We start from the raw sequence: 27513 nt of genomic DNA, 5'->3' as shown, positions 1-27513 counted from the left end.
GAACACCGGTTTCCCATGTTGGTAATGACCAGGTCTAGGATATTGCTGCCCCTGGTGGGGGTGTGAATAAGTTGATCCAAGGCGTTGTAATTTATGAATTCTAGAAAACGTTGAGCAAAAGAGTTGGTATATGAGTAGTTTTCCCAGTTAATGGTGGGGTAGTTGAAATCGCCCATTATTAGGGTGTTGGGTTGTACCCTAATACTTTCCAGTGTATCAAGAAATGAGGAGTGTGAATCCTGGGGCATGGTGGGGGGTCTGTAGCAAGCTACAATTTGGATTGCGGTCTTGCCCAGAGTTAGTTGCACTTGGATAATCTCGGATGCATTATGTTGTGCAACTAACCTGGAGGTGTGGGTCTGTGGGACATTGCCTAAAAAAGGCACAATGGGGGAGGCAAGAGCCTTGGCCTGAATCCAGAATCCCAGGGGTGACGAATGGAGGCCATCTCTGGCAAAGCATCATGGCCAGTCAACCATGTCATCCCACGCAGACAGATACTGGATCCCCTTGGAATGACACCAGAAACTAAACCAATTGCTGAAGTCAATTATTTTCAAAACAATTTGGTGAGTGAAGGTACATGTAAAATTACACCCACCTATCTGCTTTCTCTGTTTTAGGCTATTCTTTTTGAGGCTGGTGCAGGTTCTGTTACATCCCAATACCAAACTGGGATGTCTGGATGTAACCTCTCCATACTCAGCAAAATTATGATTCTATAACCCTGTAGGCTGCACTTGACTAAGTTGCATAAAGTATTACAGAATTTCAAAAACTTGTATGTCCAAGTAAAGCAAAGTCTTGCCACCACGGTGGATGTAAATGATACAACTGTTAAAAAACAACTGTTTAAATAAAACACAATAAAATAAGGCAGTTCAAAAAACCTGGATAAATCTTGATGAAGCAAACAGAAATTTCAGAAGCCTGAGATAGGAAACCAAAAACTCATGGATCAAGATAGGTTTCTTTTAACACAGTTTTATAATCACACGAATGAAGATGAGTGGTGATCCAGAAAGGTGACCAGTCACAGGTTACTGTGATAAGTGCTTTCATTACACTGAAGAGAAGATGTTTTAAGGCTTTCAGCAGGAAAAAATACTAACAGTAAAGTCAAAACAACAGCTATATGGCACCTTGCATAGTGTGTAATTTCAAAGATGATAACTTTATATTCGCAGAACTACACATACAAATACAAATTTTATCTTTTAAACATTTGTCTGCTGTATATCCAACTCAAATATTCTGGTATGTCATTGCCAGTTAAAACAAGTGCTGTATTACAAGCATGTAAACAGATGACGGCTTAAAACAATGTGCATACAACATGTATATAATATTAACCACAATTAAAGGTAATAACAATCTGAACGTGTTGAACTATTTTCCTGACATTTTGTTTCAGTATAATATACTGATAACTGGTAGTGACATACAAAGTAAAAATAAAAAAATTAAAGTTTAATTTGACCTCCACAATTTTCTGTAACAGTTAATGCCATACAGCACTGTCTAATAAGGCACATACGTTGCAGAAAGTTTAAATCCAACAGTTTTGCACACAGATGGAAAACATACAAGCTGTCTGACTTGTATTACACCTAAATTCTCCATCATTAAATGAAAATATCACATCTGATTATGTATTTGTGTAAGAAATGTGCTATTTCACAATATAAAAAATGTTGGTTATCTCTTCATTTATAATATAAAAAATACAGCTAAAATCTATGAAGACACAAGTCAGATTTTATAACCCTGATGTAACTGTACAAAAGTTATAACCTGTGGACTGTGGTTATGTTACACCAAAAATGTGCACCAATGACCAACTGTACAGGTTCCTATTTCATATGAGAAATTATATGCATTAAGTTTTTACATAAATGCAAAAGCATCAGTGATTAATTTCTCAGGGTAGTAAGTATATATATATATATATATATATATATATATATATATATATATATATATATATATATGACATCCCTTACTCAAAGTCCAAATAGTTAGGGCACAGCTGAGTAATATGAGGTTCTTCTCAAAGTATGCTAACAGTAACAGCATATTAACGTCTTTTGGCTAGTGTTAGAATGCCAAAATAAATAACACTCCATGGAATACTTTTTGTCTTCTGCTCCCAGAAAGAGTAAGCAGTATCCTTTGTAACTATTTTAATTTGCACAGCTGGTGCATCAGATTTATATATAGACACTAAAACTATTACATATTAACAGTATAACAGATAACTATTAATGTTGCTAAACCACAGTATTGTGGGACAAATTTAAATCAAATGACTGCTGTTCTCTTTCATGGATTTTAAATCTGATGTAGTGGTCCTTCTCCCATCCTCTTCGGATACGTGCAAGTCTTTGGTTTAAACATGGCAGCAGCAGAAACATCTTGCTTAGGAGTACAACACAAGGTAATATAAGTGCAAGGGTAAATGTTGGTGGGAGGTAAAATTTGTACTGCTTTCCATCAAAGACTCTCTTCCATCCAAATATCAAAACATGAATGGTGCTTACAATCAACGCAGCATATCCAAGTTTGGACTGAAATTCAACATATGTGCAACATGTTAGTTAATTCAAATTTTAGTAAATTTTAAACATTTCAGAAATTCCTAGAAAGACTTTCCAAGTAAAAACAAATAATGCTGAAAAGTAACTGTGACATAGGAATGTTATAAAACTGGTACGCAACCTATTCTACATTCTAGATGGTTAGTGATCACATGGCCGACACAATTTTAAATACTCATTAATTCTCAGCTTTAGAAGAGAAGTGCATTCATACCCATATGTGCATTAAACGGTTACAATCACAATTAGCTTAGAAATCAAGGCCATTTATGTATTCCCACAGCTGCATAAAATAAACATGCTACCAAGGCTAAATAAAAACCTACAAATTAAAAAAGAGCAAGCAGTATAAATGTTGAATTTCTAATTAGCACTAACTGCTGTTAATTCTTATAATCAGTCATTATATCTATTGCATCATTGCACAGCTATGTTTGTAGTGTACATCAAACCAGAATGAGAAAAAACAGTTTGCATCATACATTTACAATGTGACTGGTTAATTACTATCCGGAAACAAATTGCTACAACAGCTGAAAAAAACCCTTCTGTGGTCACTTGAGATGATTAAAAGGCAAGAAGTGATGCCAAAAGTGCTATCTTTACCTGGCCACCCCCTGTAAGCATACTACTGCTACCATCTAGGCTGTCTGTTTCCCCTATCAGTGCACTTCCTATACTCTTATCTCCTCCCCCAGCCACCACATACACACACCAATGCTGAAGGGAGGAAAAGCAGCCTTTTCAATCAGATGTATTTACTGCTGTTATACAATACAGTTAATTTAAAAAGTTAATGACTTACCTTTAAACTTCTTCTTTTGGCTTTTTCCCGGTTAGGGGTTGCCACAGCGGATCACCTGTCCGCTCATGATTGGCAGTGGAGTCTTAGTGTCGAGTTGCCAGCCCGGTGCCCAACCTTCCACAGAAAGCACACACACACACACCTTTAAACTAACTGCACTATATAATTTGAATATCATAGATGCTGCTGCTCTATTCATGTGGCGATTTCTTCAGATTTAGCAGTACTGCACATGTACACATCTGTGTGTCTGTCAATTCATGAGCAGTACAAGGACACTGCAATTCAAGTCTCTAGAGGAAATGTGTGTTTTTTTTTTGTCTTAATAGTTATCATTTTAGATGCTAGTACCGATAGCATGATTAGCAAAAACAATCAATCAATACATAAAATAAAATAATCAAATATATACAGTATTCTTCTGCTGTGTTCAACTCTGGCTAAGTGTTGTCTTTCTGCTGTTAATGTGTAGCAAATATATTAGCAAGCTTCTACTGGCTTTTTGCTGTAAGATTCAGTGAAAGCACCTAATGTTTGCTTGATGAAGTGCACAGTTACAGCAAGTTTATAGTATGTTGCCATCCGACTGTTATTTTTTTCTCTGCTGCTAATCTCTAGCATATATATTTGCATGTTTCTAATGGCTTCTACTTTATAATTATAATACCTGATTTTATGTTTTATGAACAGCACAATTGCTGGCTAGTCTAAGTCAAAAGTTAATAACAGGAGACTGTTCTGTTTGTGAAAAGAGTTTGGTCACTGCCCAGTTTTTTTCCATACATGTTAAAAATGCAAGCTGCTTAGTTTAAAGTGCTTAAATACCACATTTACAGACAGCATATTGCGTAGCAAAAATTGTGAACTAACTGACAGGTCCTCCTAAAAATATGTAAACCTCCATCTTAGTAATCCCAAACTTACATACCAACACATACCTCTTGTTAGCTACTTTATTCTGCATCTGTCCTTCTAAACTGTGGAAGCCTCCATTTTACTAATCCCAAACCTGCATACCTAGATCATCATCTTCTTTCGGCTTTTCGCAGTTAGGGGTTGCCACAGCGGATCACCTCTCTGCTCATGATTGTCAGTGGAGTTTTATGGTGTCGAGTTGACAGCCCAGTGCCTAACCTTCCACAGAAGGCACACGCACTCATGCCTAGGGCCAATTTGGAGTGTCTAATCCACCTACAGCATGTCTTTGGGATGTGGGAGGAAACCGGAGCACCTGGAGGAACCACACATGACCACAGGGAGGATGTGCAGACTCTGGACAGAAGGTACCCCAGCCAAGGATCGAACCAGAGAACCTCTTGCTGTGAAGCGGCAATGCTAACTGCTGCACCACCGTGGCCACCCCCAAACCTGCATACCTAGATGTAAAGCAAAAATGCACAACTGTGAAATATAGTGTACTACTTATATTGGCCAAACACTACTTAATGCATTATGAGTATAGACAAATTTACTTTACCTACCCAAATCAACCAAACAATCCTAATTATTTGAATCTCTCTCTCTGGCTCTCTCCCAGTGTAGTGAGCACATAGTATGCCTGAAAATTGCTGCTGCAAAAGTTAACTTCACTACTAAGGGAACTTCAGATGAATTTCACCTCCAGTTAACCTTCAGTTACAACCTACATAAGGCAATTTCCAATAATCAAATTAAACTTAATGAAATATCTTGTTTTCCCTCACCTCTGCATCAGTGTGTTCTTTACTGTAGTGTTGAATATGCTGGAGGGACATCCCCACCCCTACCCACATCCACAGGCCTTATACTGCTGAAGGTGAAGCTAAATTAACCCTAACATTTTACTCTAGCAGTGTAAAATTTCCCTGGAAAGGCAATAAAAGCCCATAACAATAAAATTAAATGCTGTGACTCGCGTAAATTATTTAGAGCTTGAAGACTTTGTCTTTGTGTCCATAAACATTCAACCTCATTGATTGTTTTTGGTGGTAAACTATCTATATGTGGAGTGGGGGGGGGGGGGTAACTGCATTCCACTGAAGTACCTGACTGCCCCTCAACTCAGATGCTTCTCCAGCTACTACAGCTTCATTTCAATCCAAAGTCACTGCAATACTGCCTGTTGCAATTAATTTAGGTGTATGTTAACAGCAATCTAGCAGTTTGTGCATGACTTGTGTTACCTCCTGTCTTGCTGCAGTTTTACAGATTTTTTTGGTACTTATTCCACTATAGTCCAACCCGCTCGATTCAGCCCTCACACTCTGCTTCTCTACCCTACCCCCAATTCCCACCCACCCCTACTACATCTACACTTATACCTCACTTATTCTATCTACTCTACTCATCCTCTTGTCTTGTACCTAACTGCACTATCCAATCACAAACTGGTCTCATTAAACCATCTCCACTCACTTCTGTTTTAACTTCCTTCTCAAAGCTCACTCTGCCCCCTTCCCCATCAAAATCTACGTGCTCATTACCTCATCATACTGGACGATTTTTACAACACTAACCATGCGGTTTCCTTTCTGCCTCACCTTATGTATCCTTCTCCTTTCATTCCTTACATCCCCACCAGCAGTAATAAAAAATAAGCACACCTCAACCCTTACTTCATCTTCACCTATCAACCATCTTCCCATTAGCTACTTACATTCCCAGAACCCCAATCTATTGTTGCAACCCCAAAATTCTAAAACGGTCAGTCCCAATGCCAAGGTAGTAACATCTACTAATCTCTGCTAAATGTGCCATAATAAACAAATCATCATTCTCCACCATACATCAATGTGGTGACATCTACCCTAACCCAGGTCCCAGTCAACCCCCAAACCAAAGAATACACCCTAAAAGTTTAAAAATCCAAAGCAGGTAAGGAAGTAAAAGTCCACAGTGGTAAAATATACCATACAGAATAAAAAGAAAACCCACTGGATCTACCATGACCGGTTAAAATGTTATTACAGAGATAAGCGCTTTCAAACATTAGCTCTTCATCAGATCTAAAAAGCTGTTTAAATATGGTTGATTTTAACTAACAGCAACCAATTAGAATCAACAGCAGAATCTACGCCCCTTCAATAAGGGTTTTAAAGGCATACAAGCATTTAACCTAGGTGTATGGTTAGCTTGCAATTCAGCTGTCCATCTTAACTCAGCTAATTCAGTACTGTGTACATCACCCCCCCATACTCGTTCAATGTATAACGCCATAAACTTAAATCTATGTTCTTTATTTCAATATGTTAATATAGAGCATTACTTCTTAAACATAATCTGATGTCACGCATATGTTACGATATATGTTGTTTTAACATTCTATTAGTCTTTCCAGCATAGAATGCTTGGCATGATATGCACTCAGCTATTACCACATTTTTATTTCTGCAGATTTTATGTAAGAACATACTTCCCAACAAGTTCATAACACATGGGAAGAAGCTGGGACTTTTTAAATGTAAGAAATGCTAGGCATGTCAATATATTAAAGAAAATAACATCTTTGTACACCCCGTGTCAGGTAGGGAGTACATATTTAGATTACATGCAGACTGCAGAACTGAAAATATGGTGTATTTAGCTGAGTGCATATCATGCTAAGCATTCTATGTTGCGAAGACTAATAGAATGTTAAAACAATGTATATTGTAACATATGAGTGACATCAGGTTATGTGTGAGAAGTAATGCTCTATATCAACATACTGAAATATATAAACAGCACAGATTTCAGTTTATAGTGTTATACATTCAACAAGCGAGTATGGTGGGGGTGACAATATACACAGTACTGAATTAGCTGAGTTAAGATGGACAGCTAAACTGCAAGCTAACCATACACCTGGGTTAAATGCTTGTATGCCTTTAAAACCCTTGTTGAAGGGGTGTAGATTCTGCTATTGATTCTATTTGGTTGCTATTTGTTTACATATGGTTGATTTTTAACTGTTTTTTAGATCTGATTAAGAGCTAATGCTCGAAAGCGCTTATTTGTGCAATAAAATTTTAACCGGTCGTGGTGGCTACAGTGAGTTTTCTTTATATCCTGTATGGTATTGTTTTACCACTGTGGACGTCTACGTCTTCCTTGGCTGCTTTGGATTTTTATTGCCGTTGCTTTTGATGCTGCTTCATATTCTGCTATTGAAGTAGACATGGCTGGTGCCGACTCAGAATCTAATGAACTTTAATACCTCCCTGTGACACCATGTACAAGAACATTCAAGGAAAGAGAAAGGTAAATATGAACAATAATCCTATATTAATTGTTCAACTGAATGCTAATGGAGAATGCAGTGACCCTGATATGTGCGAAGATGAGTACCTCGATGAAACAATTTTGGAACTAGTAAAAGAAAGTACAGTTGTGTACACTTACCATAAATGTAGATGTTCAAGTGTATTCACTGTTACAGTCATCACACTTGGGTTATCTACCTGCAGGTAGCCCTCAGACAGCCAGAATACCAGAGTCTTGGGATTTCTGCGTCGGATGCTGTCGCCTCTTCCATGATGTCAGGTCATCAGGGGTATAAAACATGCAGCCAATGCCATTACATCAGTTTTTCTTGCCCCAGATGTCAGGAGCCCCCATAATAGGAGGCAATTACATGGTGTGGAACACCTCAGGTAAAAAGTAAATACACTGCCATAAGATATGGCCAAAAAAGAGGATAGGTTGAAAGTATAGATAAGTCAGGGGGCTGGAGGGAGGGTAACCAGAACTGCAACAGTGAATACACTCGAACATCTACATTTATGGTACATGTACACAACTGTACTATGTTCTTCGTGTTTCACTGTTGCAGTCATCACACTTGGGTTGATTCCCAAAGCTGAGGAAGGGTGGAGGCAGTCAAGAAGTATTAGGACTGGCTAGCAGGCCTTGCAAGACTGCTGTAGCAAATTCAGCTCTGGATTTAGAAAAGATTCAGCTCTGGATTTAGAAAAGATAGGCAAGTGGTAATGCTTGGTGAAGGTGTGTACAGAACTCCAGGTTGCAGTTTCCAGGATGTCACTGGTAGGGACTCCCCTGAGAAATGCTGCAGAGATTGAGGTAGCCCTAGTGGAATGGGTTCTGATCCCTTGTGGGGTAGGTTTTCCATGGTGTTTGTAGCATAAATGAATGCAGTGTGCTATCCATTTGGAGATAGTTTGCTTTGAAATGGCCCTGCCCTCTGCCCCTGTAGCAAACTACAACATAGGAGGTAATCCCCTGAAATCTGAAGAAGAAATAAGGAATCTAGGTACCCAAGTAGATAGTCAGCTTTCTTTTGATAACCATGTTGCCAAAGTGGTTAGAAAATCCTTCTATGTGACCCATCTGATCACGAAAGGGTTCGCATTAAGATCTAAGGATGTAATGGTGCCCCTCTACTCTTCCCTCATCAGACCCATTATTGAGTACAATGCACCAGTTGGAATGTACCTGGCTAGACATCTCCAGCAGCTGGAGAGACCACAGAGGTACCTAACCAAGAGGATTACTGGCCTCAAACAGTTGCCCTATGCAGCACGATTGAAAAAGCTAAGACTGTTCTCTGTTGCATACCGATTTCTCAGAGGAGATCTCTGTCTAATGTAGATCGCCATGTCCAACCCAGAATTGTTGAACATGCTCCATCTTGGCAAAACCAAATCTACTCGAGCTACACGCTCTAGGGATATAAACCTCAACACAACAATGAATACAACATGCTGGAAGGATAGATTCCCTTCACAGAGACTTCCCTTACTATGGAACAAGGACCTGATCTACATAAGATAGAGCCCCTCATTATCACTCTTCAAGAGGAACCTTGATGAGTGGATGGGTAACAGAAAGTTCACACCGGGGATCACACCAACAGCACTACTAGATAGGGGCCAAGGGTACTAGCTGCTAGTACAAGGGTCTAGGGAACTACTAAAGGGGCGGTGAATACCACACAATGTGGCTGGGCTAATATATGCCTTCGGGCAGATAGCCCAGTACCAACCTATGAACCTATAAAGCTGACTAGCAGCTGGTCAGATTTTCCAACAGGTTTAGTCCTGTCAAGGTAGAACCTAAGCTGTCTGTGCACACCCAAGGAGTGCAGGATCCTTTCCTCTTTATTCTGAGGATTAGTAAAAAAGGTGGGTAAATGGATGGATTGGTTTAAAGCCACGCTGGATACCACCTTGAGCATAAATGATGGGTTACTCCTGAGGGAAACCCTATCTTCATGGAAGATAATGAAGGGTTCCACAGCCATAAGGGCCTGCAACTCAGACACTCTTCTTGCTGAAGTGATGGCTAGAAGTAAAGCTGTATTCCAAGAGAGGAATTTTAACTCTGTTCTGGCAGCAGGCTCAAAAGAGGGGAGTGTGAGCTTCTCTAGTACAAAGTTAAGGTCCCAGGCAGGAGTGGGAGCTCTCCTCGGGGGTCTTAAATTGTTAGCTCCTCTCAGGAACTGTTTGACCAGAGGGTGAGAAAAGAGGGGTGGCTCAGTATTGTAATGAGCTGAGATGGCAGAGGCATGAATCTTAATTGAAGAGAAGGATAGGCCTTTGTGGAGCAGCTCTGCTAGGTAATCTAGGATTTGAGGTAAGGAGGGCACGGTTGTGTCCTTACCCTGAGACTGGCACCAAGAGCAGTATCTTTTCCACTTTTCTGAATAGGATTTCCTAGTACTAGGCCTCCTGGCCTCAAGGATGACATCCTGCACCGGTTTGCTGAGGGTTGGTGGTGATGGATTCAGGGAATAAGCCAGGCTGATAAGAGGATGCAAAATCTGGCCCTCCTACTGGGACAGCAGAGAGGGGGTCTGATGCAGGTGCCAGGGTGGCACTGCTGTCCGATTGCGTAAAAGTGGGTACCAGTGCTGGCGTGGCCGGTCTGGTGCAATCAGGATTGTCCTTGGCCTGTCCTGTTTGATCTTGAGTAGTACTTTCGAGAGGAGGGGCAGAGGGGGAAAAGGCATAGATTGAGAGGTTTTCCAATGTAAAGGAAAGAGCATCCACTTTCCATGCTTGGCTGTGGGGAGTTCCGGTGCAAAATTTGCTCGATTGATGGTTTTGGGGGGGAAGCAAAGAGGTCCACCTGTGGTGTACCCCACCTGTGGATTAGAAGCTTGAATGTGTTGGGTTCTAGTTTCCACTCATGTGGGTCCAGTAGATTTCTGCTTAAATCGTCTGCCAATGAATTTTCTTTGCCTGGCAGGAATTGAGCTTGCAGGTGCACTTTATTTCATCAATGCTGTGTTCCACAGAGCCATGGCTAGCCTGCAGAATTGGTAGGAATGAGTTCCCCCCTGCTTGTTTATGTACCACATAACTTGGTGTTGTCTGTCTTTATCAAGAGCTGTCCTGGAAGGATAAGGTAATTGAAGGCTGTCAGTGCATTCTGTACAGCTAACATCTCTTTTTGACTGATATGCAGGTGCACTTGTCCTGGGCTCCATTTGCCTTGAATACATTTGCCCGCCATGTGAGCCCCCCATGCATAGTATGATGAGTTTGTTGTCCTGGTTTGGGCAGTGGGGGGGGGGGGTTGAGTGAAAGGGAGTCCCTTGTTGTGGTAGCAGGCCTCTACCCACTAAAGGAACTCTTTCCTTTGGCATGGAATGATAGGAATCACCGTTTCCTGGTCTTGAGAATATTGATACCAGAGACTTTTTAAGTACCACTGAAGTTTCCTCATATGCAGTCTTGCATATGGAATTAGGAGAATGCATGAGGCCATAAACCCTAGGGCTTGCAGTATTTTTCTTGCAGATAGCTGGGGTTGGGTGGCCAGTAGTTTGAAGTAATTTGTGAAATAAACCTACTTTTCTGGAGTGAGGACTGCCATCTGGGAAGTTGTGTTCAAGCTTGCTCCCAGGAATACAATGTTTTGGCTGGGTACCAGATGTGATTTATTTTCGTTGATGGTATACCCCAGAGAAGTTAGGAGTCTCTTTACAAATGTCAGGTGCTGTAATAGCAGTTCCTATCTGTCTGTCTGAATCAGGCAGTCATCCAAGTATGGGTAAATGTGTATTTTTCTCTGCCTGCAGTATACAATGGCTGGAGCCAGGCACTTTGTGAATACCCTGGGCGCAGTAGATATGCCAAAGGGAAGTGCAGAGAACTGATAGTACATAGAGCATGCTCTAAAATGTAGACATTTCCTGCAAGATTCCCTTACAGGGATGTGCAGATAAGCTTCTTTTAAGTCTAGGGTGATCAGCCAGGAGTCCTTGGCTAGCATAAGAAGCAGCTGTTGGGAGTGTAAGCATTTTGAATTTTGGTACCACCAAGAAGATGTTGAAAATTGACAGCTCCAGGATAGGGCACCAAGAGTTTTCTTTTCTGGGCACCAGAAACATTCTGGAGTAGAAACCCTGTCCCCTTTGCTCTATTGGGACAAGTTGACTAGCCCTGATATTGAGAAGACAGTACTTGCTTTTAGGCCTCTGCCCACTGGTTTGGGGGAAGGTCTGGCAATCCGCTTGGGGTTGGCAGAGAGTGGAAGTAGAATCTGTATCCCTGGGATACAATGTTTAAGCCCCATCTGTCCTGGATAATGTACTCCCAGTTTTTTGCATGCAGGGTGAGTTTTCCTCCTAGGGGTGCAAGTACTTGGGTGTGCTGGGAAGAATGAAAGACAAGACATTGTGAACTTTTTCCATAAGGGGGTGGCTTACCACTCCCTGTTTTTGAGGTGGGAGCACTCCATTGTTTAGATTTGTGCATGTCCTGAGACTGTAGTCTTGGTGGTCTGTTGCCCCTGGGTTTGGACCGAGAAGGTCTAGGAGGGACCGGAAAAGACCAGTTCTTTGAAGGCCAATGTCTACTGAATCTAGGTGGCTGTACTTGTAGGAAATCTTTAAACAGTTTGCATAGATTTATCTTTTTCCTCCATCTTTTTAAGAACTTCTTCTGCTTTTGTGACAAACAACCGTTCTTGGCTTAATGAAGCATCTAGTAATTTGCTTTGACATGGTCTGGCAATATTTGTTCTTTCAGCCAAGCATGCCTTCTCAGAACAGATCCATTGACATCAGCCCTGCAAGATGCTTCTAAGGCATCAAAACCACACTGCAAAGTTTTCCAACTTGGTTTGCAGAATGCATTAACTCTTGCAAATCTTTATTTTCTGCATAATCATGATTCAACATAATTTTTTTGTTTAATTAGTTCTATAATATGCTGCTGGTACTTCAACATGTGAAACTGGGAATTTAAAGCTCTGATGGCAAGAGTTGCAGAGGCATATACCTTCTTCCCCCATCTGTCTAAAGCCCTAGAATCCCTGTCCGAAGGGGTAGGGTTTTTGGCTGTAGTAGCCTTAATACCTTTTGGTCCCTGGGAAATGGTCTCTGGATCTGCAGTGGGATTTCTGAAAAGAAATTTGTGAGTCAGGAACTCTATAGTTCCTGTCCTGCTTTCTAGGAGCTGGTGGCAAAGTATCCGGGGTAAGACTGGATCCCATGAAGACATCGACAATTTCCAGAACAGGGGGGATAGTTAGGGGCCTGTGTCTCTTCTTGGACTGTGGGTAGTCCTGGCACTCCCAGCGGAAATGCTCTCTGAGGGTATGCAGGGTTTCACCGAAAGAAAAATCCTCTGGGGGGGGGGCAGAGGGAATGTAATCCTCTGCATCTGAATCCTCATAGGTAGATAAAGGTATGTCCTGGTAATCAGAGGGGTCAGAGTCATTGGACTCGGTCTGAAGAATCAGAAGGAAAATCAATCCTTTGTCTTTTAGAGGGGGAAGGCTGGCTTCCCCTGATTAAAGTAATAAGGTCTTCAGCCATTCTAAGCATTTGTTTCTGAGGCATGGGAGCTTGAGAATGTGCTTTGGTCTTCGGTTTCCTAGGCGTAGTGTGAACTCTGGGCCTGAGAAATTCGGTACTTTTAGTCAGAAACGAAGTAGTCAGTTTAATACGATCAGAAGGTCTGAATACACCCTCAGAAACCGGTGCCTGCACAGCGGCTCTGGACCCATCCAAGGTAGAGACATCTGCAGGTTCTGTACTCAAGCATCTCGCAGCATACCGGACTCCGAATGGGTCTCAGAAGAGGCCTATGAATCTCTAGAAGCGGGTATCAGGGGTTGCGAAAGCACCTCACTGAATACCAGCAGACTGGCGACTAAGCTTAACGGAAGCGTCATTGGCAGTTTTGGACCTATGCAGTCTCGTCTTTATCCTTACGTTTTTTTGGAGAATCAGTAGTCAGATAGCTTATCGAAGCCATTTCGGAATACGGAGAACGAGACCGAAAGAATTTAATGACAAAGATAGTCCAATGACGAATAGTTCGGGCGTTGAACAGGGCACAAAACTGACAGTGAGGAATGTCGTGGTCTGGGCCTAAACAGGTGATGCAGTAAGAATGAAAATCTCTGAGGTATTTGCTTTCCACAGGCAAGACAATTGTTAACTTTTTCTGACATTGGTTAGAGCAAGAAAAAAGGATCCCCAATGGGGTACTTAGCTTTAGAAGACTTCAGGTCTGAAACTTGAATAAGGAAAATTTCAGGTAGCGGCCGACCGGCACTTGCGAACTGCTACTGCTTCAGGCTCCGCTCGACAAGAAAAGCTGATGTAATGGCGTCGCTGTTTTATACCCCTGACGACCTGCCTTCATGGAAGAGGTGAAAGCATCTGACGCAGAAATCCCAAGACTCTGGTATCCGGGCTGACTGTGAGCTACCTGCAGGCAGATAACCCAAGTGTGATGACTGCAACAGTGAAACACGAAGAACATCTGTTTAAAATTAAACATGCAATGACAAAGCCTTCATTTAGAAGCATGGCTCCATTTAAAAATACTTCCAAGAGGACTGCGTGTTTTATGTATGCCTTCTTATGGGGAGGCTTACCCTGAATTGTTGCCCAGATGGCAAGCCCTTAATTTAGATACCAGCTGCAAGTATATACAGTTGCTGCTGGACTTTTTTTCACCTACTGAAAATGAACTGGTTGAAAAAATATAGAAAATGCAGAATGAAATAGAAAAGAACTTGGGTTATGATGTGTATTTTGCAAGGCTAGACACACTTTCATTCTCTCAGTACTTATGATGAAAAGCTTCAGCTTATTAAAATACGGATGTTACAAAGAGATTATACTGATTTTTCTAAGGGTAATGTCTTTGGCCTAGATTTAACCCTGGTACTAAAAACATGAATGAAAATGCAATTCAGGTTGAACACTAAGAGGGAAGGACTCGACCGAAGTGAAAGGATCTAGCACTTCTGGTTTGACGCTAAGAGTCCGAGAAGCACCAGTGTTTTCTAACACAGTGGTGAATGAAAATGAGTTACAAAATGAAAATTTGGGTTCCTATCACGTAGTCGAACTTTTACAAGTTTGAACCTCATATGGTCGAGACCATGAGTTCGAATTTGTAAAAGTTTGAACATTTGAATGGAAATCTCTGTAAGCAGAGATTTACATTTTGTTCAATGGTGTGATCTCAGAGTTGGTATATTTAAGTAGCGGGGGGTGTGGGGGGCACAACCACCCCTGCTTGCCCCCTGCTTAAAACAGTTTATTTTGTTTTCCTTTTTTTTTTTTTTAATTCATAGTCGAAGTTTTGTAACTTCGAACATCATGGTTCAAACATTATGTGTTCGAAGTTATAAGACTTCGATTATGTAATATAGACCCTGAAAATTTGTGTAAAAATGTCTGTATACTGCAGTTCCAATGTGATGCAGCCAAAAACAATGATAAAAGCTCACACAAAGAACTGGGAGACAGAACGAAAGTGATGCCTTTGATTGGTTTGGGTTTTCCTACCCTTCCAGTCCCTATGAGAATGGAAACCATACAGCAAAAAGAAAGATCACCCAGCAGAGGCAGGAAAAGAAGAAAACTGATGAGACAAAAGGTACTGTAGCCCATACCGATGAAAGTATTCTTTACAATCTTTCCAAACATGTTTTATCAGACTCTGAGCTTACCCTGTTGAGCAGAGGTTTGTCTTTTACACCAGCACAAAGTGCCAGAACACATCAGTGTTTTTCTGACTTACATTTATTTGGGAGAAAAGTTCTCCTTAAACTACTGTTTGGCCAACAGGACAATCATAGTACTGAGATACCCTTGAAGAAACCAAGTACATTTATACCACCTGAATATCCTGTTATGGACACTTTTTTGAATTTATGTACAATGGAAATTTCTGATGTTAGCTAAAAAGAAAAGACATGGTTATTATAATTTAACTGAGTGTGAACTGAAAGCTCTTAACCTGAAGAGCAACTCTGATGTTACTATCAGACCAGCTGATAAGGGGGGTGAAATTGTATTACTTGATAGAGGAGATTACTTATTCACTCCTATCTCTCCCTCCCCTAACACTACCACCTCCCAATACCCTTCCTTCACTATCAAACCAACTCCTATCTCCACCATAAAAAAATACCTCTGGAAACTGAAACCAAGTTCAAATGCCCCTGATGACCTTCCTTCCTACTTCCTCAAAATTGCTGCTGATGCCATCACCTTTCCCATCTCCATTCTAATAAACTGCTCAGTCCAAGAAAACTATGTACCCCTACTCTGGAAAAGGCGTATATCATTCCCCTTCACAAAGAAGGTAATAACATTCCCATTTCTGTCCAATCTCTATCTTATCCCCTATCTCAAAAGTTCTAGAAAAGTGTATCCACCTTCAACTTCTACCCTACCTCACAGACAACTACCTACTTAACCCCACACAAGGGTTTTAGCCCTGGCCACAGTACCACAACCGCTCTCCTCTCCTTCCTCAAACCCAAAGCCCAGGATTCTGGCTGTCCAGTGTCCACCCTGCTTCTGGACTTATCCAAGGCCTTTAACACCATCTCCCATAACCTTCTACTATCTAAACTCTCTAATCTAAACCTATCCCACTCTTCTGTGAACTGGTTTTCTAGTTACCGCTCCAACAGACAAGCTGTCAAATTAAAAAATGCCACCTCCTCCTTCCTTAATACTCCTACAGGCATGCCCTAGGATTCCATATTGGGTCCCCTACTGTTCAACATTTTCATAAATGACTTCCACCAAAACATTCCTAGTGCTAAACTGATTCAATACGCAGGTGACTCTACAATCATCTGCACGCCCACTTCCTCCTCCACTCTCTTAAAACTAACCTCTGAGAATGCTTTCTCTTATACTGAACGTGGGATGATAGATAACCACCTATCACTCAATGCATCAAAAACTAAAATTGTGTTATTTTCCCCTTCAAAAAGTACCATTATAGACAAGAACTCATTCTCCATTACTAGTCAAAACAATACCTCTCTCGAGGTAGCATTTCATGCAAAGCCTCTAGCAGTCCTTATTGATGAACAGTTAAAATTTGATACCCACCTACTAACCAATATAAAAAAAAAAAAAAAAAAAAACACCAGAAACTAGGCATGCTCTACCACCATAACTGCTATATCACTCTCACTACTGTACTTGTACTCGAGGGGCAGAGCCTAGATGGCTGAGACCAGTGAGCATGCTCTACCACCATAACTGCTATATCACTCTCACTACTATACTTGTACTCTTGAGGGGCAGAGCCTAGATGGCTGAGACCAGTGAATTTTGAGAGCACCATAAACTAGTATAATAATATAGGAAAATATTATTTTCAAGTTTAAAACATCAGAAATCTATAGCTAAACTACATAAATGTCAATTTTGGTGGAGATATACAAAACATTTCCTGTCAAGTAACTTGGAGATATATTGAGTCAATGAATATGAACAACTCAAGGAATTCTCATGCAGATGCTGCTTTGAAAAAAAGAACTGCAATTGATGACATCTACCTTACAGGAATGATGGCTTATGACTTAGAAAACCTCAAATTAAATTCTCAAAAACAGAATGATACTCTTAAGGAACTATTACAGCAACACCATACAAAAATAACAAATAATGAGACTTCTCTAAATGACAGTGAAGGGAGACTCGAAGAGGAAGAATTTCAAAAAAGAATTTCTGCTTAAACAGAATACATGGCTGTTTAACAAAATAGATGACTTTGAAAACAGGGAAAGAAGAAACAACATAAGGATCTTTGGTCTGCCTGAAAACACTGAAGGAGAAATCATTATTTCATTCTTAACAACCTGGATTCCTGAATCTTTATACTTGAGAGGGACTTTTATTTGGGATTGAAAGGGCGCATACAGCACTGAGGAAACCTGCTTCTAACTCAACAAATACTCCACCTAGATCTGTACTTATAACATTTCTTTCACTTCTGGACAAGGAACTAATATTCAAATCTGCTTGGAGAAAATCACCCTTAAAATACAATCAAAGCCCGATAAGGTTTGACGATGATTATTCTTCCACAATACTAAAACAAAGGAAAAAAGTCTGGCCAATAATAAAACTGTTGAAACAAAAGAACATTAAAGCACTGCTGGCCTTTCCAGCCAAGATAAAAATACATTTTGCCAATGAGATGAGAACCTTTAATAACTTAAAAGAAGCTACTATATTCATCAAAAACAAAAACATAGTATCTATCCCAGAAGAAATGAAATGGGTGGTCCCTACTCTTAAAAGAGTAAAAGAAACAAATCCTTGGACTGATGCTAGAAAGAAGAAACAAAAAGCTGATTCCAAGATAGCTGTCCCAAAAAAATAACTCTTACAACTACATCTCTCAAAGTATCAACTGATATGGTACATCACTTGTCACCTGTTTGTATTTAAAAAGGAAGGTTTCTTAAACAACTGAGGAAAAAGTAATGATTTATTCAGAATGTTCAGAGTCCAGTAATTCTTCACAAAGGTAGGTCAAGATGGGTTACTACTTACATTATATATAAGCCAAACAAAGCAGCATATAATATAAACATAGAAGTTTCTATTCCCCTACTTGAACTCAATGAATACTTATCTTGTTCATTTTTCATTGTTTTTACTTATAACAATTTAAGTAATTAACTAACCCAACAAGGTACCATTCATTCAGACTCAAATGTAACAAATTAACATCATATATAATAGCAGTAACAGCAGAGTGTTTTGAAAAAAAAATGCTGTCATGGAGACTAATGCCTTCTTCAGTTAAAGTATGGTTTAGAAATGTCATGTATATCCTGGTTGAATAACAGTGGCAAGCTCTTAGTACAAATGCCATCATTATTCTGTCTAAACATAGTTAATATCAATTATGACAGGTATCACAGCTTTGAGTGCTGTTTGATCAATCCTGATATGGTGTGCGTGAATGCAGCCATGTCTGGAAGTTAGTTCAAATGTCATTATTTGGTCTAAACATAATTAATATCAATTATGGCAGGTATCATAGCTTTGAGTGCTATTTGATTAAGCCTGACATGGTGTATGTGGATGCAGCTTTGTCTGGCAGCTGTTATATGTTGCCGTTTTTGTCTCCGGGAAGCTGTGGGTTTGCAGCTTGTGATCAAGGTTTACTGATGCTTGTGTATTAAGAAGAGATATTTGGTGTTTTAGCCTAGATCCAGGGAAGGGGGTGGATAGAACTGTGATTTGGGATATTTTAGCAGAGAATGGTTTGTACGTCTGCTGACTGAAAGGTGGGAGGGCTGGAGGAGTGTCTCTTGTTGTGGCAGCTTGTGGCGGCTTGATGGGAGTTTATCTGTTTACTCTCTGTTCTTTTTCTGGCTGCTGCCTCGCTGAAAGGAAGGGAATTTAGGCTTGAAGTTGCAGTGAAGTGAACCTTTGCCTCATTTGCATCGAGAGCCACTGGTATGCAGTACACAGACACATACAGAAACAGAAGTTCCCAAATTGCTATGGTAATGATGGCAGAGTGACAATAATGCTTAATGGCTCTGAGGAGCCTCCGAGATGATTCTGGGCAATGACGTTTTTGGTTTAAAAAAATATATATAATAAAAGGGCTGTTTTAAACCACGTGTACACATATTGATGATCTCCCAACACTTCGTTTAGCTCATTTCATTAAGTTGATTTTTGATTAAAAAAAAATAAATAAATAACACACACACAATAGTTATGTAATGTATGGTTTTAGTAAATCTAGACATAAAATATATGATCTTCATACAAGATGAAGCAGTCTACTAAACTTAGATATCAAAGACAGGATTTAATAACATGGGCTTGTGTATAATGACATTCCTGTCTTCACTTGTCATAAATGACATACACTACATTGAACATCAAGAGGAAGCATGATGATTTTCTCATATAAGTAAATGTGCATAACAAGTCATATGATTGCTTTAACTTGAATTGTGGTTTTGTAACACATCTTGAGCATACATAATACTTAAGCTGTTACCAAGGTAACTGTCAGTTTGATGTCATGTATAAAACATTAAAGTTGTTCAAGGGAAACAACAGAAGCCTGAACTAGGGATGTCACAGAATGTAACAATCACATTCTGAACAAACAGCATTAAATTGACAATCACTCAGTTTAACCTTTGCTGATTATATAAAATAGCATGTTGCCATTTAAATCTAAAAACTTTCAGTATATGTCATAAAATGGCAATTTAAGAATATGGAAAGGGAAGTTATAATCAATCAGAATAAGTGAATTTGTTGTTTTTAACCTAGAATTTCACTCATTTTATAATAAGAAATGACAGATATGAATATCTTTATGTGTAGGAAATGGGGGGGGGGGGGTGCACTGATAATTAAAATGCACTAACTTTCATCAATGTTTACATAAAACAAACTTGATGCTTTAAGTATGTTAGCAACAAACAAAGTGATTACTTAAATGCTGGTAAACAATGAAATATGATTTCTGATATATCCAGTAAAATACATTGTATTATAAACATTAGGTATAAATATTACTACCATCCATTTATATTAAGTAATAAGTTTTGAAAGACTTCATCAATAAGGGTGAATATGTTAATTAACTGTGTGCTATAATCTTTTACTGATGTTTTATAAATGATACAGCCTACTTTACTATGATTGAATTGCTTGTCATCTTTCATGTAAATATTAACTGCTTACGCAGTAAGTAGACATTTATATTGTATTAGAATTCTGTCTAATCTACAATAGTACTATATATGTTCAAAATAATACAAATATTGTTTATTCCTATTACAAATATTCTCCATATGATAATTCAATTTATGGAGCTCAGATGTTCTGGATTGCCACGGTATGAGTGATAATCTGATGGACTTAGGTTTATCCATCAGATTAGGAATGATTTTCATTCCATAGCTAATGCGGATCTTAGTTTTGTTAACATTTATTAATTTAAATTTATTTCATAAAAACATTTTTAGTATGCCTGACCAAAACATTACTTTACTGGAAAACTCAAAGTATAAAACTGATAACTTCCTTTAAAAGCTCAAACATATATTTTATAGTTATCAGAGGAAAATGAAAATGTTTAATAGTCACAATAAAACAAAAAGATACATAGTCTAAATAACCTAAGATGGATTTAACTTTATTACCTTTAAATACCAATGGCTTAAACAATCCTAGCAAGAGAGCAAATCTACTGAAATATTTAAAACTAAACAAAGCACAAACTATATTCCTTCAAGAAACTCATTTCAAAACAAATGACAATTACAAATGAAATCCCAAGGAATACATGATATTGGTGCAATCCACTTATAAGACATAGACAAAAGGGGTAACAATTTTATGGAAAACAAATGTGATTAACCAAGAAATCACTTATAACTATGAAGATAAAGAAGGCATTATGACATTAGTAACAGTTAAACATAACAGTATATGGACCCTAGCCAATATATACCGGTTCCCAGGAACTGTTAAAAAACACTTGGATTTCATTTCCAATAATTATAAAGGCAACTTAATATTAGGAGGAGATTTTAACTGAATATTTGATATTTCTGAAACTACAAATAAAAGACTGCTGCATGCTCTATCAAAAGCTTTAAACAAGTGGGTAGAATAATTTCATCTTGTAGATACTTTCAAATTTAAAGAAGATAAATCTTTGTTGTTTCCCCATCAAGACCACAGATTTGGTACCCAAACTAGAATAGATAAAATATTTGCTGCCCATGACTTGCACTCTAAAATCATTAACTTCTCAATCATTCCCTGCCCCTTTTCAGACTACAATTCATTTATACTAAAACTTCAAAATGGGTAGAAACCATTAATCATTAACTCCAGAATTCTAGCATATATAACTAAAATTAGAGAGTTCAAACCCTGGTTATTATCTGAATTACAGTTCTTCTTAGATACACCACAGGGATAAAATAATTATATGGGACTCATTAAAAGCTTACATATATGGTAAATCCCTAACTTGGTATACAAAAAAAAAAAAGAATTCAGAATTATTAGATCTACAACCCAAACTTTTGTCAGTAAAAGCTGAAAAAAATCAAAATCATTTGGAGATGAAAAAGAAAGTAGGAGTATTAAACAATAAATACAACAAAATTCTAACACATAAAACTAGTTTAGCTTTAGAAAAACTAAAAATGAATACCTTGGCCACTTCTCCCAAATATCTGCATAATTTATCCACAAGAATCAAAATACAATCAAAAGCAAGTATCTTACATGAAAAGAAAGGGAAAATGTCTCGGATATAGGTGACATTCTTGATGCCTACAGAAATCACTATATGGAACATTTCCAAAAAGAAAATATACATACCGATCAATTAAATCTAGATGAAAAAATGTTCTAATATAAAAAAACAGAAAAATTAATACTACACCTGCAAGCACCCATATCCTACAAAGAAATTACAGATACAATAAAAGAGGGTAAAAGTAATAAACTCCAGGTATAGATGGCATAATTATAGAAATACACAAACTTTTTCCTTCAAAGATACTATCCCTCTTTCATAAAACTCGATTAGAAAGTCAGACATAAGCTTTAATACCACCCTCTTGGAGATGTCCCTTAATCACACCAATCCTAAATGAAAACAAATCTCTAAACGTCTGTACCTCATGTAGACCTACATCATTATTAAATAATGACTATAAGATATTTATGACAATATTAACTAACAGAATGAAAATATGACTATCCAAAACAATAAACAATGATCAAACTGGATTTATATATCACAGACACACACATGACAATATTAAAAGGATAATTTTTCTTACAGATTATATTAATAAAGAAAATAAAGAAATACTCATAATTGTCTTAGAGATAGAAAAAGCCTTTGATTCCATAAATTGGGACTATTTATTCAAATTTCTGGTGTTATTTGAATTTCCTCCTTCCTTTGTTCATCTAATAAAGAATATTGAAAAATGAATCAAGGTGCTGCTTACTGTGATGGAGCCAAAGTCTTCTTAAGACACTAAGGTCTTGCTGGCTGGATTCTGCTGAAATCAAAGTCTAGCCATAATTGCATTCAGTCTGTTGCCCACAGACGCTTGCAGAATATACACTGATGCAGCAACAAACTGTCACTTACACACTAATGCAGTAATCAATAGAGGTTTATAACAAACGACACACATACTACTGTTGCAGCTTTAGTTACACTGTACCACTTTACTTCTCAATCAGCACAGAAGATAACTTTCCTGTACAAAATACTTCTCCGAACAATGTCATTTGCTTTAGTCTATAGTGGTTTTACATCCTGTTTTTCTCTTTGGTATTCTATACTGGTCTTTGTATGAAAACATCTGTTTGCAGAAAAATATGTTTTCATCCTGTAGAGAAATAATACTGATATTGTCTTAAGGAACCATCTTGTGCAAATGGTGACTTGCTAAAAGCACCATTCAAACTTCCTTGCTTAATGTCATATGATAAGAAACGCGTACAGATTGTTTTCCTGTTGCCCATTCTTTACATTCTGTTTTTTACATTTTTGCTAAGTCTGTAAGAGGCCAGCTTTCTTGCTGACCGTGTGAAATGCATACATTCTTGCTAATTTTGTAGGAAAACATGTCCATTAAGCAAATGCCTTACTTTCCAAGCCACAAGTCATTTAGTATGGATTCTAATCACATATTGCTAAACTCTATTTCTACATTTAAGCAAGCTTTATTTTATACCCTATTTATTTTGCATATATGTACTTTAAACCTTAATACCTTGATGACCATACTCAATTCCCTCTCTTTATTTTAAAAGATACTCAACACACTTTATACTGATATGTATTTTTGATCCGATTATATAGAACACACATTAGGAAACAAAACCTTTAGTCTTCTTTTGATACAAGTCAAAATGCAATTTTACATAGTTAATACAATGATATCAAGTATTACTACTAAAACTAAACGTATTTAACAACTTTTTCTTTTCCAGACCATTCTGTGAAAATATTTTATCAGTTATGAGCTGTGCCTGCTTTAGTTTTCTTTTTTAACTTGATTAATGTATTCTTTTGCAATCACAGAATTTCATTTATGACTTAGAACTGTTCCATTAACTCTTTGCAGCTGTTGAACTATTTACTTTTATTAATCATGTTATACCAAAAGATTAGAGCTAGACTAATATCTATAAGAGACGAGAACTGTATGCTACTGCAAACATTTATACACTGCTATAAATATACAGTTTCAATGTAATTTTAACCATAACATTGTGGTCATATTTCTGAACTGCCCATTAACACCTTGGCTGACAGTGAAGTGAACATATTAAACACATTGGTAACGTACTGAACTGAGCTTAGATAAATATTTGAATGGAATTATTTCAGTATATTTAATACTTGAGGATTAAAAAAAACATGATTTATACACTAAAAAAATGCTATGTACATATTAGTCCATTAGCTGTATGAGTACAATATTTTAATATAATTTTCCTCTAACTAGGGTAACCAATACTGGTACTGATAAAACGGTGGTCCAAAAACAGTGATAAAACTACAACTAGTAATAAAATTACAACTTGACAAATTACTTTTGAACTTGTTACTTTACAATGTGTCCTATACAGTATATCTCTACACAGACTGTTTGCTACTCATGTATTTCAATCTAGTAGGTACCCTGGACCCATTTTTTTAAAACTTCATTTGTACTGAATTCTTCTATGTTTATACATACAAAGACTGTAACGTACATATAGCCCCAGATTTACTAAATTTCCATGCAGGACTAGTTCAGTCCTGCACAGAAGCACCCGTTTAGGAGCAAGACAGCAGCGCACCATGCATAGTAATGAAGGCACTCTGGCCGAGCTCCTATGCTTACATGGAGCGTGTACAAGTGCAGGGGACGTGTCTGAGAGCAGAGCTCTCAGAATAAACATGCCCCTGCAATGTCAAACAGCAGAAACAGTTAAGAAATGAGCAAGATCGCTCACACGTGTCCTCATATCCCCAACAGACCCCCATGTGTACAACAGCAACAGAACATATAAATTAAAAGTAGAAACCCATCTATATCTTTTAAAACACCGATTAAAGCTAACTGTAGGTGCACTAGCTACGGTTAATGTAGCTGAAATAGCAAAAGGAGGATAAAAAGCAGGATATGTGCAAATGAAGCAGTACAGCAATATCGTACTGGGCAGAGTGTTCACTTCACGAGCAGTCAATCTCAGTTTGAGTCCCACTGAAGTACATTCCATTTCCATGTCAAATACTGTTATGATCAATATATTTAGTTGTATAACCTAATAAATAACATATGTATGTGAACTAGAGAAGTAGGCAGTGTAATGAATGATAACCCCATACAATTGCCAAATCCACCACCTCCCCAAGAACCAGTAGAGTATAACTGTTGAAAATAAAGCAGTAGTAAGGATAAATAAGCACGAGTAAGCAGGTGCAAGTCTGCTTGCACGACGGGAAGCAGTGCTTTCAGAGAGTAAGCAATAGTCAGGCTAACCATGTGTAAGCAGATGTCACCGGAAGTTAGCAGTGCTTACCGTTGCACAAACCTGCTGATAACTGCAAAAAAGTGCTTCAACCACTCCGCATCCAACGGGCCTCATTCTGGCCACCAACAAATTAAACAGTCCATGCAAGGCTCGAACCCAGGAGCCTGCACACCACAGGCAATGTGATTTACCACTAAGCCACTGCAGATATACATAAGCCTGACGTTTCCGCAAACATAGCATCCAGCAATACCATTCAACATTACAGGACATGTAGCTAAATATGTAGATGTAAGTGTGTGTGTAAACAACTAAACAGATATATACCTCTCCCTCACTGTATTACATATGTATGTATATATATATATATATATATATATATATATATATATATATATATATATATATATATATAAATATCCACATATAGATATAAACATATGCAGACATCCATACATCTATATGTTAGACATATATATATATATATATATATATATATATATATATATGGTTCCCTATCAGAAGCCTGAAACACTAAGCTTCAAAATCAAAATCCTGAAACCAAAAGCCTGAAAACTCAAAATCCTGAAAACCCAAAATTCTGAAACTCAAAATCCTGAAAACACAAATAATGCTAATATGCCAGTACAAAGACACTAATATCTACCGACTGACCTTAACCCTAACTCTAACCCTAAGGTCAGTCACTATCGCACACTCACCTGACCCGCGCCCTAACCCTAACTCACTTAAACCGCCCCTAACCCTAATTTTTATCACTATTGCATACATGCCTAACCTGCGCCCTAACCCTAACTCACTTAAACCGCCCCTAACCCTAACACAAACCAACCGCACACTTACCTGAACACAACGCATGACCTAACACCACAGGACTAACAATAGCAAAGCCACAATGACGTCAGTATGTCTATTTTGTGTTTTCAGGATTTTGGGTTTTCAGGATTTTGGTTTCAGGATTTTGAGTTTCAAGTTTATAGTGTTTCAGGCTTCTGATAGGGAACCATATATATATATATATATATATATATATATATATATATATATATATATATATATATATATATATATATATATATATATATATATATATGTATATATATATATATATATATATATATATATATATATATGTGTAGGTAGATATATATATATATATATATATTTGAATGTATGCATATATATTTGAATGTATGCATATATATCTATAGCTATATATATACATGCGTGTGTGTGTATATCTATGATATGAGACGGCACATAAGAATGACATATATGACCACAGGCACCGCCAATGGGGGTGAGGGGTCCTGATCAACATACATGTTACATGTACAAATATCCCCCCCATAGCCAACCAGGTGAAACATACAAACACACAAAGTAAACAAACCACTGCTTCCCAAACCACAGGCAGGATACAACCAGTGGGGGAAAGACTGTGGACCCGCTAAGTCTAATCTAGAAACAAAGACAAGAACATCCCTTGTGGGACAAGCCAAAAATTCTAGGGTATTTGCATTTCCGCCATTACACAGATTCATCAATGCAGGGCACATATGAACCCGGACTACAAGGTTGGGAAAGCCTGATGATCCATGAGTCGAGACAACGCCCTGAGAACTGGAGAGTGGGCAGTGTGTAGTGGTGTGGTTAGACCCGACCTGCACCCAGAGAAAGGATGAGTGCAGCGGAGAAAGAGCGGGGGACTATGGGTATGAAATTATTGGTCGAGGCATGCAGGTGTTGGATGGAGCGGTTCTAATCGGACTGACTTGTGGATGTAAGCAATAGTGTGAATTGGGAAGAGTAGTCGCCTAACAAGCAGCCATTCTCTGTTCCAGTCCCACTGCAGCACAGTCTATTTTAGATGGCAAAGCATGTCAACCAATTTTGCTGTTGCAAAACTCACTAAATAACACCAGATAACACATGGCTGCAGTTCCCTACTGTAGGCATGTAATCCATTCTAACTTGCACACAACTTATTAATGTTGTCATCACCCCCACCTAGGGGTGTGAGTGTCCAAATCTACCTCCAAATTCAGTGTATATGAACAGCTGTTGCTGTAGAAGAAAAGGCCAACTGTGGACATTCCCTTCAGCCTTCCTGCACATCCCTGGCTATTTCCCCCTACTGTCTTTCCCCTCTTTGTGCCCCTATATCACCACTTACCTATCAACCCTTTTTCTTTTCTTTTAAAGTTTAAAGTTACAATTCGGTGACACCCTCTTCCCCAACTATATTGGCAGAATCTGGAACTCCCTACCCACATCTATTACCTCAGCTGTCTCAAAGGACACATTTAAAAACACTTGTAGGAACACCTCAAGCA

At 38.4% G+C, this 27513-nt stretch overlaps 1 protein-coding gene across 1 annotated transcript in view; it reads right to left on the bottom strand.

The window, feature by feature from the left end:
* Window positions 1–837: 837 nt before the first annotated feature.
* Window positions 838–27513, bottom strand: part of STEAP3 (STEAP3 metalloreductase) — a 546886-nt gene continuing 520210 nt past the window's right edge. Inside the window, exon 5 of the mRNA XM_044074992.1 lies at window positions 838–2567. Within this exon, the coding sequence (XP_043930927.1) occupies window positions 2271–2567 (297 nt within the window). The 3' untranslated portion in view covers window positions 838–2270. The remainder of the gene's footprint in view (window positions 2568–27513) is intronic.

This window comes from Protopterus annectens, chromosome 6.part0, assembly GCF_019279795.1.
Source record: "Protopterus annectens isolate FY-2018-M chromosome 6.part0, PAN1.0, whole genome shotgun sequence".
Lineage (NCBI taxonomy): Eukaryota > Metazoa > Chordata > Ceratodontiformes > Protopteridae > Protopterus > Protopterus annectens.
Note: the sequence above shows the minus strand (reverse complement) of the source record. Positions and strands in the feature narration are given on the sequence as shown.